At 39.0% G+C, this 16101-nt stretch overlaps 1 protein-coding gene and 1 long non-coding RNA gene across 2 annotated transcripts; one reads left to right on the forward strand and one right to left on the reverse strand.

Moving 5' to 3' along the window:
- The first annotated feature begins 4757 nt into the window (after positions 1-4757).
- LOC115010173 (sialic acid synthase-like) lies at positions 4758-8414 on the forward strand. The gene is made up of 6 exons (XM_029434644.1): positions 4758-4889; positions 5607-5822; positions 5902-6001; positions 6244-6398; positions 6979-7245; positions 7543-8414. Exons 1-6 carry the CDS (start codon positions 4758-4760, stop codon positions 7750-7752), a joined length of 1080 nt encoding a protein of 359 aa, XP_029290504.1. The 3' UTR covers positions 7753-8414.
- Positions 5936-15993, reverse strand: LOC115010179 (uncharacterized). Its single transcript, XR_003832424.1, has 4 exons — positions 15888-15993; positions 15420-15484; positions 7525-7730; positions 5936-6022 (listed from the first exon to the last, which is right to left on the reverse strand). It is a non-coding gene; the product is annotated as an uncharacterized LOC115010179 (long non-coding RNA).
- Between the last annotated feature and the right edge of the window lie 108 nt (positions 15994-16101).

The following is a 16101-nucleotide window of genomic DNA, read 5'->3' on the forward strand; positions in this document are numbered from 1 at the left end:
TGACTGTCAACCCCCAGCCCGGACCTACCCAGCCTCTTTGCCGCTTTACTGACATCTCGCAGCAAGAGGTTGAGGCCATCATCAAAAAGATGAAGCCCTCCATCTGTGACCTGGACCCCTTTCCCACAGCCCTGGTCAAATGTAACATTTGTGCCATAAGTCCCCTGATCGCTACAGTGATAAACCACTCCCTCCAGTCTGGTCACGTTCCATCCCCTTTTAAAACTGCTCTCATCAAACCACTCCTCCTTAGACCCAGATGTCCTTGCCAACTACAGACTGTGGTGTCCCTCAATGATATGTACTTGTCCCCTGATAACACACAACTCTACATCAGAACAAACCCAACCCCCTCTGCACCTCTTCCATCATCCACATGAACCTCCTGCCTGGAGGAGATAAAGGCGTGGATGGAGCACAACTTCCTCCAATTAAACAGCTCTAAATCCGAAGCCCTTCTAGTTGCCACCCCACATCAGGTCCAGTCATCCTCCATAACCTGCATCACCTTCTCTGGTCAGAACATATCTAATGTTTTTTTTAAATGTATATTCTGCTTCATAATTTTTACTCTGTAGCACTTTGAGTTTTTGCGCGCTTATAAATACAATTTATTATTATTATTATTATTATTATTATTAATAAAATATTTATGTCACTGAAATTACAGTTGTTTGACCATGCGTGTTCATTGTCCATTTGATTTCAATATCAATAAAAAGTGGATGAAAGCTGTCGTCCTGTCATTCTTCAGCTGGAGGTTTTAATGTTATTCTGTGGTCAGGAATGTGGCTGTCAACTGAAAGTGTCACAGTGCTGGTGGATCCTGGAAAGATGGGAGTTTAAATGTACCTTGGTCTGGTAAAAGTGGGAGCACTTTAAGACAGAAACTAACTGGTGGGAGCACAGAGTGTGGGCTGTCAACAGGAACAGTTCCAGTAAGTGACCAATGTTGAGTCCAACAAAGTAACCACTTGTTAGTGAGGTTAAAATGCTGAACACCGTCCTTTCTAAAACACAATGAATGATTCCAGAAGACACTGAAATCCAGTGGTGGACAGTAACTAAGTACATTTAGTTCTGCACTTAAGTACAATTTTGAGGTACTTTAGTTGAGCGTTTCCATTGACTGCTACTTTATACTTCTACTCTCACAGGGAAATATTGCACTTTTTACTCACCTGCATTTAATATAATACATTTTTGTGTATCAATGGGTTTGGGAGTGAAAGATGATCACAAGCCAAGTATATCAGTTGATGATAGTGGATAGACCAGTTAGACTGGAAACTACACCCTGCCTCAACCAACATCCCTCCCTCCCTTTCCAACTATAAAGGATTGTCATCGTGTTTTGGAGTGAAAGTTGATCACAGGCCATGAATGTCATCTGTTGTTTCATATTTTTGCAGGGAAATATTGCACTTTTTACTCTACATTTAATCGATAACTTTAGATTAACAATACAAAATATAACCAACAAAGTAAAACAAATCTTTACCAACTGTAACATTAAACTGATGAAAACATTAAAGATTTTGGTAAATTAAAGTATATTCTGATGCTAATACTTTTGTATTTTTATCTAAGTAAGATGTTTGATACAGGACTTTAATTTGTAACAGATTATTTCTACACTGTGGTGTTACTACTTATACATAAGTAATTGTACATGTGTGTACTTGTTCCTCTACTGATTTCTGTTGATTGTCCATGAAGACCAAACTGCACTGCACCCTGCCTCCACCAACATGCCTCCCTCTTTCATCAGGCAGTCCCAACTACAAAGGAAAGATTTGTAATGTGTGTGTGCTGTCTTCCTATTAGTTGGAAGGATTGTTTAGCAAGTGAGAAACTGTTAGTGTCTTTGTGTATCAATGGGTTTGGGAGTGAAAGATAAGCCAAGCCAAGTATATCAGGTGATGACAGTGTATAGACCAGTTAGACTGGAAACTGCACCCTACCTCAACCAACGTCCCTCCCTCCCTTTCCAACTATAAAGTTGTGCCATTGTATTTTGGAGTGAAAGTTGATCACAAGTCATGAATGTCAATTGTTGTTTCATATTTTTGCGCACTATCCTTTCTCAGGAAAGCCTCCATGCTAACATTTAGACAGTTACAGTACAATTAATTGAATTAACACAGTTCATGAATAAAAACTTCATTGTCTTTATGTTTGAAATGAACAAGATATGAGGCTTATTATGCAGTGAATATTCAATCAATTATGGAATAATTATGTTTTGCATCATTGTTTGCCTTTGTTGATTGTAGAACAGCATTAATAAATATCATTATGCCTCCAGAGAATATGCAGCTGCTGGTGACAGCATAAATTATCTCACCTTAAGATATCTGAATGAAAATGGGCTTGATGGAAACCCACGAGTTTCCTCTTTACATATAATTATCATGCATATTTTTGCATGCATGTGTTATTTTTTGCCTTTTCAAAAATGTGTATTTGAGCATTTTTGCAAGCTGGGTTCCCTAAACAGTCTTGGAATTGCAAAAATTGGATCTGACTGGAAAGCTGAGACTATTGTGGATTCAATGAGTCCAATTGTATTCATGTGTCACGTTAGTCCCCGGTTTCTGAGCAGTTTCCAGAACAGAAGTGCTTGGTATCCAATCGGCGAAAAGAAATCTACAAATGTCAAAGGTTTTTCATACACAATCACAGCATGCATTTTTTCTATGGTGTACCTCAAGGTGTCTTAATGTGTTATTTTGGAAGGAACTTTTGACAATTTTGAACAATTCTCGAGTGCTACAAAATTGTACAAATGGTATCAATATAAAAATTGCTAATGAGACTAAATAGAACATGGGAATGACCATCATATACTTCGATCATAGTGTTATAAGCCCTTATACACTAAACTTTCACAGTTGTATAGGCATCTCACCAAAACACACAATTTATTACAGATTTATGACTATAAAATCTTGACGCACAGTGTTGAGGTGCATCTCAAATTAATTTTAAGGATCTAAGCTTTCCGATGATGTACCACTTCTATGTGGCATATACTGTTGACTTTTTTTATCTCCCCCTAAAGATCTCCTGTCCCCCCGAAAAAGACAAAAATGGTTCTTTGTTGGACTCTAAGGGTTAAAGCAAAGTGCCCTGAGAATGAACAGGTCTGAAAGGTTCTCCATGTGATGCTGATAGGTGTGTTTTACGCCTCATTAATAAATCTATAAATCTATATACAGTCAGGGTGTTGCTACCCTGACTGTTGATAGATTTCACACCACACCCGGATATAAAGGGGTGTAGTGTGAGATCAGGTGTGGGATGTTAAGCTAACATACTTTATTAACAAATACTACAGTGAAGGTATACACTGTATACCCTTTATTTCCGGGTGTGGTGTGAAATCTATCAACAGTCAGGGTAGCAACACCCTGACTGTATATAGATGTATAGATTTATTAATGAGGCGTATAACACACCTATCAGCTTTATTAACAAATACCACAGTGAAGGTATACAGTGTATACCTTTACTATGGTATTTGAAGGTATACAGTGTATACCTTCACTGTGGTATTTGTTAATAAAGTATGTTAGCTTAACATCCCACACCTGATCTCACTGTCTCAATGTTACTTACTGTCAAATATCATTGGGATCTCCCTAAAACTTATGTATATTTAAAAGGTGCCACATGTAGCCCTTCAATAGTAATCGATGTTCCTTAAATGTTCATCTTGGGAATAAAAAGGGTGTTAAAAAGCTTTGTGTTCGAGTCTATTTTCTCACTTGAGAGTTCACAGACCCTTAAAATCAACTTCGTGTTTCATGGCGAACGGTGCATTGCCCCATGAACGTTAAATCGTAAAAACTTCACTGTCAGTTTGCTGTGAGCAAAGAGTACATTTCTTATCATGTGAAAGCAGCTTAACATTCGTCTTCATCACTCTTTTGTCGGGCCTTTAATAACATAAGGCGACGGTTTCATAATCAAAGAATACATTTATTAGTCAGAGCACTCATAAGCACGTAGCACCATCGGAGCAACACACACGTTTTAAATTCAAGAACGATTCTATGTCAAAATCAGCAGAGGGAGGCTCGTAGAAACAGCTGTTGCAGCATGTAGTGTGTGGCGCACGCACCTACTCACAACAAACGGCGCTGTCTATGGTGCAACACAACAACTTTTCACTGTCTGAACGAGCTGCATTAATAGTATAAGTTAGCTTTGCAAGCTGAAAGTATACTACTTCTGAAGTTCTGTCATGTGCTGTGTGCCTCGGGCCACAGCCGGCAGGCAGCTGAGTTACCAGGAGTGTTGTATGTTTCCACAGTAACATTTGGTGCTCTAACTGCCATCGTCTTTGCTCACGACTACAGTATTTTGTAAATCCTCAGATACTTTCTGTGGTGACTATGATTTGGATTGTTGTTGTTTGTTTGTGTGTTTTGTCATAAACTTTGCATTTTCTTCTAAATTCTAAATTCATGTAATTTTTGTTTTTGTGTTTATACCATTGTCCTCCGTGGTCGTAAAAACCAGTTTGACACTCTTCCCTAAATGGAGCCTCACCCAATAATAACAATGAGTGTCATAGGCATATGTCAAATGTCAATACGGGGGTGTGGTTGTCCTTACCTGTCTGTATAAAATACAACTCAAATGCATGATAGATCCTGCATTCAGAGCACCGCTTTACCCTCGTACACTTCTCCGTTCAATTATTACGTTACTTTAACTTGTTGTAATTTGTTTCCATTTCTTTGGACAAAATGCCTTTAGAGTTTGAGCTGTGTCCCGGTACAATGATCGGAGGAAATCACCCGTGCTTCATTATTGCAGAAATTGGACAAAACCACCAGGGAGACATTGCGATTGCTAAGCAAATGATCAAAATGGCAAAGGTGACGTTATTATGATAGACACGTACTAGTTTGTTTTGGAGTCAAATACATGTTTTTTTCTGTTGTTTTTTTTAACACTGCTATTGGAGCTAACATAACTTAATATAAAAATGTCCTAATTTAATATTTTGGTCGCCACATCATTTCATTACTGTGCATGGAATATACAATTAGCTAGTGCTTGTTTGTATATCTCAATACTTTAATTATTTCCTGACAATAATTATATTTTGTATTTTGGTACCAGTTACAGGGGAAATAGAATAGAGAAAGTGTGAGTGTTTAGTCATTTAGTTGTGTTGAGGTTGTTTTCCTTTCAAATAACTGCTCATTTTAAACCCAAGTAAGTTCATTCATTATCCATTTATTTGTGTGAACTTAATTCCCCATATATGTTGATTGGTATGCTTGCTTTTAGAAAGACAAAGAAAATCAAATGTTTGTATGTTCAGCTCTCCTTGTGAAAAAAACCCTCTTTGTTAAACTAGAAATTGATTAAATACAATGAAATAATGACTTAAAAGTGTAGTTATTGAACACTTTCCCTCTAATTAGTACCAACATATATAGTCCTCTCCAGGACCTTCCTGTGAATTTACAGTTGTATATCATTTGCTTTATAGGAATGTGTAGGACCCCTAAAGTCAATCATTACATTTCAATATGTTTTCCAAGCTTCCCTTAATTTTACGCCCTCACTTTTATTCACTTTCACAGGACTGCGGTGCTGATTGTGCCAAATTCCAGAAGTGTGAATTAGAGCACAAATTCAACAAGAAAGCCTTGTCACGTGCCTATACTTCAAAGCACTCCTGGGGGAAAACTTACGGTGAACACAAGCGCCACCTGGAGTTCAGCCATGAGCAGTACAGGGAACTGCAGAAATATGCTAAGGAAGTGGGGATCTGCTTCACTGCCTCTGGGACAGATGAGGTAAGAATGAGACTTTTAATGAAGGCTTTTTGACATTTTATTCAGGTTTAGGTTCAACCATGACTTTTTCTTTCTTTAGATGGCAGTGGAGTTCCTCCATGAGCTCAATGTGCCTTTCTTTAAAGTGGCCTCTGCAGACACCAACAACTTCCCCTATCTGGAGAAGACTGCCAAAAAAGGTGAGAGTGAACCCATCACACCTGGGGAAAATGTTTAATCATTAGTGCATTTTATAACTGTTACATATAAACAAATACAATATTCAGTGAAATTAATAGAACCAGAAGAAATGCACAAATGTCTTGACTCAGTAGAAATTAATAAAAATTAAGTTGAGTGTTAAACTACAGGAACTCCTGAAGTGTTGCATTTTGCCTTCTGTTCGCCATAAAGTTTATCAGGTTGTTCTTGTCTGTGTCAGGACAGCCCATGGTGGTGTCCAGTGGGATGCAGAGCATGGAGACGATGCGTCAGGTCTACAAAATAGTGAAGGAGCACAACCAAAACTTTGTCTTCCTGCAGTGTACGAGCGCCTACCCTCTAAACGCTGAAGATGTCAACCTCAAAGTAATAACGGTGAGAAAAATAAAGTATTACTATTAAGAGTATTACTCTTATAAAAGGTTGGTCCAAAATATTTTAAAGATTTCTCAATCAAGTTTTCAGATCCAAATTGCACTTACAATGATTAAGAATTAAGTTCCTGTGCTGATGGCCGAATTAAGTATCAGGTTAATTCATTGATTCATTGTTTATCTTCTCAGATACTAGACACAATAGCATCCCTCTATACATTTCAGTGGGAAGTAGGAAGATGATAATCTAATTAATATTGTATTTTCTTTCTTACTAGACCTTTACACTAAAGTCCATAATTTTTTCACACCACCATGGTTATATTTTATGAATTTGAATCTATCCTACAATGGAATAGATGGCATTTTGGGAAATATATTCATAGCAGTTTATGTCTCACCTTAAGTAATTGTTCCACATTTTGGGAGAAGGTGGTTCTGTTACTGTTGGGCAGAACCAGGCTAGCTGTATATCCCAGTTTCCAGTCTTTAAGCTAAGCTAACAAAGTTAGTGACGGTAGCATTAATCTTCTCAGCAAGAGATTTTGGAGTAACTTGTCTTGCACACTTGTCAACTACAGGAATACCAGAAGGAATTTCCGGATATTCCCATTGGGTATTCTGGCCACGAATCTGGGATCAATATTTCACTTGCGGCAGTAGCTCTGGGGGCAAAGGTCATCGAGCGCCATGTAACCTTGGACAAGACATGGAAAGGAAATGACCACCAAGCCTCTCTGACGCCTAGTGAGTTAGCCGAGCTGGTTTCCTCCATCCGACTGGTGGAGAAGGCGATGGGGACCAATATCAAAAAGATGTTACCTTGTGAGAAGCCGTGCTATGATAAGGTAAGATCCTCATGCAAAAATGTTGTTTTTAATGTAGAAATTTGACATGTTTACTGTTTAGAAGGATAGAGAACATTCAAGGTGAGACACCCCACGCAAAAAACATTGTTTATCATGCACTGGTCAATTTACTAACTTTGTTTATTGCCCTCTGTAAATTTCTCCTAAATTGCATCAAAAGTTAGCATTAGATAATGCTCCCCTTAACAAAACATTTAAACTATTATTTTTTGTCATTTCTTTCAACTTTGTACTATGAGAACAATAATAATTTCCCACTTCTTTCTTTTCTTCCAGCTGGGTAAGTCTGTGGTGGCCAAAGTCAAGATCCCCAAAGGAACTGTCCTGACTCTGGACATGTTGGCGGTGAAGGTGGCCGAGCCCATGGGCGTCACGGCCGGGGACATCTTCCAGCTGGTCGGTAAGACCGTGACGGAGGACATGGAGGAGGACGACAGCATCTTGCCAGAGGTGGTGGAGGGTTACTGCAAGAATAAGAAGTGTTGAGGATTGCAGGGAGTTTTGAAGTGGGTAGAAAAGTCACTTACTTTTAAGAGGAAATGTAATCCATTCCTCTGGGGATAGTTCAAAAGGAGTTGGTGTGATGGTCATTTAGTTTTCTGACATTGAAGTCATGGATGATCAGTAAGTAGGTGTATAATTGGTCAGTGAATTAGTTGAAGCAATTAGTTGAACCAAAGCATTTTTTTTTCTTCTAAAAGCCGCCTAACATTTTGGCTCAACACTCTTTGATAAACCCACCATTATCTTCGAAGAGGCTCAGTAGTAGTTTCAGCTCTGTGGTCAGTACAAGTGCAATGCTTTCTGAGATGGCACAAAAGCCGGATGTTAATGAACATACTTTGCAGTCTAAGCTGTTGTGTAGTGTTCACAACAGTAAGATCAAGAGCTCATTTGCCAAACAGTTATTGCTCATTCATTTACGTTTGTTATATCAGGCAGGGTTTGTATTTGTACTGCTTCTTTGAGAGAAGCAAAATAAGACTACAGGAGCCAGACGCTAACCAAAACCAAATAAAGAAATGTGCTTACATTAGGGACGCAGCCTAATGCCAACTCTCAAAATCAGTTTGAACTCTGTTGAGATCTATGATGTTCTGAAATATATGAAATTATGATGTCTCCAAATAAAACTTTACCCAAATTCCCTCCTTTTCCATTGTCTTTGCTACATTGCTTTGATCCTCAGATCAACTCTGTGCATGCTACATTTATGGTGTATTCTCTTTGACATTATGGATTTGTTATTTATAGATGTGTTTTTTTAAATAGGACAATATACGATAATACTCTCTGTGTGTGCATTGACTTGGTGAGTGTTCATTGTTTTAGATCTGGAACTATTTATATAGATCAGGTAAACTATGAAGTGCAATGATGTTGTAAGATGCATTTGCAATGAAAATATTCTCAATGTATTTTCTGGAAGTGAAGAAATAGTCATCGCAGGAAGCAATTTATTCCTGCTAAAATATATGGTTTCCTACCTTTAGGGTCAACTAGACCAGGGGTTCCCAAACTTTCTGTGGCCAAGGCACACCAAAGACCGAGCCAAAATCTCAAGGCACACCTGTGTTCATATCCTGGCAAAATCCCATCGATAACACAAAGTATCACTGTTATCACTCTGTGAATATTTATTTTGCCTAGTCCTTGTAATAAGCTATTCTCCTTCACACCAGCAAAGAGCCTTTGATGTGTCACACTCTAATATATTTCCCACCATGCGCAAATGGCTAAAACGGGTTCGCTTTGACAGATTTATTTTTTAATGATTGTTTTATTTATATTTAGGCCAAAGCATATAAGACCTATTGTTTCTATATTGTGAGATAAGTGTGTAGGACAAAGTACCGATACAGTACAGTGTTTCCCTGCGCTGGGCCCCCCACCCCCCCTGAAATTCAAGACGTTTATTTTTTCTATATATTCACAACTCACTTTTCACATTGAACAGGTGCTCTTTTATTAAATAAACTAAACGCTTATGTTATTTATCTCATTTATTTGCACGTTTCAGTTGCTTTGCGTATTTACATTCTCTCCTCTCCTCTGTTCTGCTTCGTGAAGGGCAGAGCTCCACTTCCAAACCCCCCCCCCCCACACACACACACGCGCGCGCGCGCAAGCGTGCACCCCACAGAGCAGTATACCTAGGGGAAACACTGAAAAAATTATTCATAACCTGAACTAAACAATCTAAAACATGACATTCCTGTAACATCATTGTGGTCAATGAAACTGAAATAGTTACACTAAAAGTTAAATCCATATATACAAAACAAATCAATTTTGCAACTTAAAGCAAAAATTTAACATTTCTTTACACAAAGCCTTCAACACTATACTACACCACAGGCCTGGCAATAAACAAATAAAACTCCTCTAATCTGATGTTCTGGATGTGGTTGAGAGTAGAGTGAGTCTCCAGCTGACTTGGTTTAAACACCATCTGGATGGAAAGGAATATGTTTGTTATTGCAGGTGCTCATGCACTAAACTATGTATTAAATCAAATCCCAATTTAACAAGAACAACTGTAAGATGCTTTATTTACAACACTTACTGCTGCTCAGTTTACAATCTCAGTTGGTAAGAATAACAGAAAAGTCATTAAACATTTGGTGAGATAACACGGCTCCAACAACAGAATCACAAAAATGGTGGATGAATGTCCCGTGGTTTGTTTCAACTGCCTGCCAACAATTTACAATGTGGATATGTTATAGAAAGAAAAGCTGAAGATCTTTGGCAATACATGGAATCGCAGTTTCGGGCTTCCGGTGGAATCGCAATGCATTCTGGGGTGGCAAGACTAGAAAAGTGAGCACCAACTCCACAAGCGCCGCCATATTGGATTTATTCTCTACGTGTTTACATTTTACTTAGCTTATTCTTCAAGCGTTTTTACATTGTATTTGGCTAGTTTTTAGTGTGTAATCATCGCTCTTCTAGTTATGGGATTTGGACACAGACATTGTGTGGTGAAAGGATATTCGAGCAGTGGGAAAAAGCTAACTAAATGGGCAGAATCTCATTGTGAGCTTCACGATTGCAAAAATTGCGACTGCAAGCTTATTCTTCAAGCGTGTTGTAAACAAACCTACTACTCTACAATGAGTTCTGAACTCCTTTCTTATGATGAGGTTCAGATGTGGAAAGTCGAAGCTTTGAAAGTATTTTGCCGCAAGCGGAATTTAATGGTTTCAGGAACAAAACCGAGCTTATTGCCAGGGTGTTTGCTGCATCAGAGATGGCCATTGAGGAGCAACCAACAGCTAACGAAAGAATTTCAATCACAGAAAAAGAAAAGACTAAGCTTTTGGTTATGCTGAGTGGCGTTTCAGTGCCTGATCCCTTGACATTGCAGGATGGCTGGGTCAATGAAAACAACAGCATGACTTCTTGGCCGCCGATATACCTCAGCGATATAACATTATTTTTAATGTCTGACCGCCCAGGGAACCATGTCGAGTTTCATAAACGAACTTTGAACGAATAGAAAGAAGGCAAAGCATTTAGACTGTTTGACTCTGGCTGGTTGAAACAAATATCTTTCAATCCTCTCGCAGATTCTGAGTATTGCTTTTTGAAAGCAAATTGTACTCATTCAATGAAAACTTCCCATACGCCACATTCGGCATGGATCTGTGCAGTCAAGAAAACTGGCGATATCATAAGTGCTTATTGTGTTGTAGGGTAAGCTATTATAAATATATACCTAACTTGTGTTTGTTAATTATTATACAACTCAATATATAGAAAGTACATTTGTCAATATATAAATCAAGTAGATAGACTACATACCCCAGGTCGAGTTCAGGATCAGGGAATTCATTTGTTGGTTTGTTGTTTGGTTTTGGTTGAAATGCTCACTGCAAATCCGCGAAGATTTCTTGGGCTCCCAAGACTTCCCATTGTAATCCTGTCTCTTTACAGCTTAGGTCCATGCTAGCCTTCTGTCTTTGTTCTTTAGTGCGGTTGGAAATGGAAATAGTTCGAAACAGGGGCTTGCAGTCGCAATTTTTGCAATCGTGAAGCTCACAATGAGATTCTGCCCGAAACTGCGATTTCATGTATTGTTTTGGACCACAAAAATAAGTAATGTTGTACTTGAACCACTAGATAGAGCTGTTGGAAAGCTGGATTGACCCAAGACACATTTTCAACTCATCTCCAACAGAATCTAAGTTTTGTGAGTCCATCCAGCCAGTATTGAAGTGAACTGTCATCATGTGAATTAGTGTCCAAAAGCATGAAAAACTCACTCGACAATGACAGATCACTGAGCAAAGTTTTTTGACTCAAATGGCTGTTTTCCTCTCCGCCAACATGCTCCTAAACAAGACACTGAACTCTTGTCTGCTAGACTGGGAGAATTCCTGCTCTCTGTATCTGAGGATCAGAGAATTTCCCCAAGATTATGAAAAGATGTGTGTCAGGTGTCAGTCCTCTAGTTTCATGGTGGTATGGGCTGCACCAGCCATCTCAGCTACTGATATCATCATCCTCATCGCAGCTAAGCACTGAGAGACATCAGCCCGACAAACTGACATTTACCCCCAGCTGCAGGTGGAGAAACACTTCCTCCATGTTCAAATTACAGCTGAGGAAACAGCTGTGAATCTCTTGCACTGAACTTTATTTATTGTATTTCATGAAGACAGCAGATGTGTTTTTATTATTTAGCAAGAAAAATGAAAGCGGTAATAACAAGTACTGAAACATAAAAGGTGCAATGCGTAGTACCGGGCCACCTACGCAGAAGAAATAGGGGGCAGCATTTCACCTTTTCTACTGGGTCCTTACAATCTGAATTTATTTTAAATCTTACTACTAACTAACAGCAGGGCAAGAAAATTCACAATTTCAGCTAAAGGCTGAAACTCGGGAGTCGGTCAATATTACGCTGCTATTTTATAATCTTCACTTGTCGCGTCAGCCAAGTTACCCATCTGTGTGTTTACTCTGGCACTAACCGGGGGCTGTACGCTTCGTGTAGCGTTATGTTTTGTTAGTTTGGTTATTGGACTAATACGAAAGTGGCAGTCGGTACATCTGTACTTCCTCTCCCTCTGTACTGAGGGCAGACTGGCACTACAGTGTCTCACTATCACCTCTAGAGGAACAAGTGGTATTACAAGACAGGATGGGCCGGGGCTAGTCAGTTAGCATGCTGAAATCAGTAGATATCTCTGCAACACAACACACAGACGTCTTTGACATAACGTCACCACTGTAACCTCTTCACACTCTGTTGATAATGGTTTTTTTTATGCACACTTAAATTTCAGCCATATCTTACACATTGCACATTATAGTTACAATCTAGAAAGATCTACGTTGTGTGCTGTTGGGTGGCACATTTGGCGATGAGCAGTAATTGCAGGTGTGTTTTGGGATCTCACTTTTCATTTTGTTTTTCAAATATCCTCGTCTGTAGTCATCAGTCTTTTCTTCATTTGTTCGTCCATATCAAGCATTTACATGCAATGTTAGCAGAGACCGGAAAAACAGTACGTCGCTTCAAACACAAGTGAGTTGAAGAGCAAGCCTGCGTTAGCTCCTCTCTGACAGACCAACCACTGCTTGGTAAAGAAACATTTCAGGGAAGGTTGCCACAGACACGTAATACTGCAAATGCAAGGGCTTTCATTAGTGGGCCATAGGCTCAATCTCCATTGTGTTACTTCATTGGACATTAGATAGTGACTTAACAGACCTTTAATTAAATGAAAATCTTAGAGATTATTACTTTAAAAGCTGTCGAGGGGTTTACTAATTTTACAGTGACCTTTATACACTTTATATTCTTGAAATGTTTTTCTAACTTATATTTCTCTGTATGCTATTTTGGGACTTTATCCAACTTTGCATTAGTTTGAATTTGTAACATACATACGTTCTACTCAATAGTAAGTAAAGGATTTATACGATATCATTATAATATTATTGGCTTCAGCTCTCCATGTAATGGAAAAGAGATTTGTCTGTCACATATGCTACTCTACTTGTCACAGCTGTACAGAGTAGACAAATATCATTAGCAAACCACACTATTTTGTGAGGTTACAGGTTACAAACGCCTGTTCACGACTAGCACATAGGTGTATACAGAGTATAGGTTAATGAAAGCAGGTCTGTCATGCTCTGTTTTGGGCGTTGGGAAGATAGGACACTCCATAAAACCCAGCCAAACCTGTTACCCAAGACATCACTCATGGGTTATGTTTGCCAAATATATCTGTTAGTTCACATTCTCAAAGTCTTTTCTATTATAATGTTAATACTAAAACACTGTTTTCAATATGACCAAAAAAGCATAAATCAGTACTACACACTAACCTGCTTGTCCAAGTAAGTTAAGCAGCAAAACGAGTTTATGTTAGAACAAAACAGGGTGAAAACAATACTAGCGTTCTTGTCGTGGCTGGTCATCATCGTCGGATTTGACCTTTTTCCTTATCATACTTAAAACTTTAGGACTAACTAGTTCTACACTGCAATATCCACTTTTCACAGTAGCTATTTAACATGTTATTGCAGGGTAAACATATATGTAATTGATAAAACTAATTAGGATCCCATTCTATTCGATGTGTCACAGCCTAGGAAATTATTTTGCATGGCATGAGTCAGCCAAAGACTGTTTTCAAACAACTAATGAAGCTCACATTAGCTTAATTAGCTTGCAAGCTATAGTTCCTTTTGTTTACTTATGTCAATTAATAAGAATATTGATAGGTAAATTTGCCACCATTATCATTGTAAACTGCATTTGTGCTTCAGGTGCAGCAACAGTAACTAAGAGAGGCAGGGCTTAGCATAAATTAGGTAAATTATTTTGTTCTTTTCTATTCATAGACTCATTATATAGATCTCACCGATTACCTGAGCCGTCCCTGCTCACAGATAAAGGGAGTCTCTCTAACTCATATATAACTTAACAGCTATTTCAGGCACAAGCTTTAGCCAATAAGCTGCTGTTGATCCCAGCTTCACAGAGGAACATGAATATCTCTCACTTTTCACTGCCAGGCCCACCAATGACTTAACAAATGAGCCACAAAAAAAACTAATAATTTATTGGATTGTGGAAATTGCTGTCTAATGCAAAATCGTTGTCCAGAGACAATCCTAAAACTTCATTATCCTCTGTGCAGAAAAAAGCATGCTCCTGTTCCTAGAAGGCAATGGAGCTTGCTGAGGAAACTCCGACTGAAAGGCATCAAGAGCCACATTTTGCATGTGAGGGAACGTTAGCGGCCCTCTCCATTAAATATGCTCCTGTTTAATTAGGTAAGACGATAAGAACAGTAGGAGGTGAGAAACGATAGGAGGGACTGGTTGGATTTAATCCCAGCAGGGTTTTGTGGTTTATATGGTCTTTGCTGCATGTCGTCCCCTCACTCTCCCCTTTACTGTCTATCTATGTGTACTATATTTTAAAGCCAAAAAACAACAACATTATTCTTTATTGTTGAATTCAAAACTTTTCTATTTCTAATCTACCAATTGGGTGGGATTTTATATCTCATTTGACTCCTACCCTCTCTCTGTCTCTCTCTGTCTGTCTCTCTCTCTCTCTCTCTCTCTCTCTCTCTCTCTCTCTCTCTCTCTCTCTCTCTCTCTCTCTCTCTCTCTCTCTCTCTCTCTCTCTCTCTCTCTCTCTCTCTCTACACACACATTGCACCTGTCGAGGTGGGGTTTAGTTTATGTTAGGGACACGCTACGTAACAGAATAGGTCACATCACCTTCAAGTGGCTACTGAAGCTTACAGTTCTCTTGTGTAAAGCCGGACCTGACATGAAGTGCGCACGCACGCACGCACACACTCGGCCACCACAAACCAACAGCCAGAGTCTTGGTCTTTGTGCACTAACTGCCTGTCTGTAGTGGTATTTGGGAAGGGTGTGTCTTAGTGCATCTCCTTGTTGCCTTACTGAGATGACTCCTGCTCAAGAGACTGCGTCCCACTTTGGGCTGTTCATGGTTTGATTTTGTCCAATTAACTTTTTTGCTGCTCTCCAGATCTATGCAACCGTTTTGACGAGTCACTGAACCGCTTGTCATCTACAAGGCTTCTGATGACTGACCCTACCGGTGACCTGGTTTCTTTTAGTGGATTCTTTTGCGTGTGTTTATGAATTACCTCGAGGGCTGGATCAAATGGTTTCGCGGGCCGTGTACGGCCTGGAGGCCGGAGGTTCCCCACCCCTGAGATAGACAGTTCCATCAATCAGTTAGATACAGCATTAGTACCTATGACCTTTGAATAGAAAAAACTGAAACGAGAATAAATATATATACTGTATGTATATATAATGTATATACACAAACACTATTTCAAATAAATATAAAGTCAAAATACACACATCTGTAAATATTCTGTAAATTACAAACATTTGATTACATCAAGCATCAGCACCTTATTTCATTATTTATCTATCAGGATTTTGCCATTTTGCGCACATGTATAATAAAGGGTTCAATTTACCGAGCCACACATAAGCAGGCTACCGATCAGTAGTGCATAAACCTAGCGCCAACCCAAACTGGTAGCGGTGATCTCCGCTAGGTAAACAGTCTCTCTAACTATTTCAAAAGTTCAGCGTTTTACCGGCTGCTTCTCTGGCAGATAATTCAGTTCTGCACGGTCTTGCTTTAGATCACCGCACTGTCAACAAACAGCATCCTCTCCCAGAGCTGCTCTGTGACGCTGAGTGGTGCTCTTTATTTCTATGGGCAGCACTCAGGTAGATTGGTTCCATCCGGTTTGCTTTCTGAATATCCCATTTTATTTTTTATAAATTATATATATATATAAAATTATT

Source organism: Cottoperca gobio, chromosome 1 (assembly GCF_900634415.1).
Source record: "Cottoperca gobio chromosome 1, fCotGob3.1, whole genome shotgun sequence".
NCBI lineage: Eukaryota > Metazoa > Chordata > Actinopteri > Perciformes > Bovichtidae > Cottoperca > Cottoperca gobio.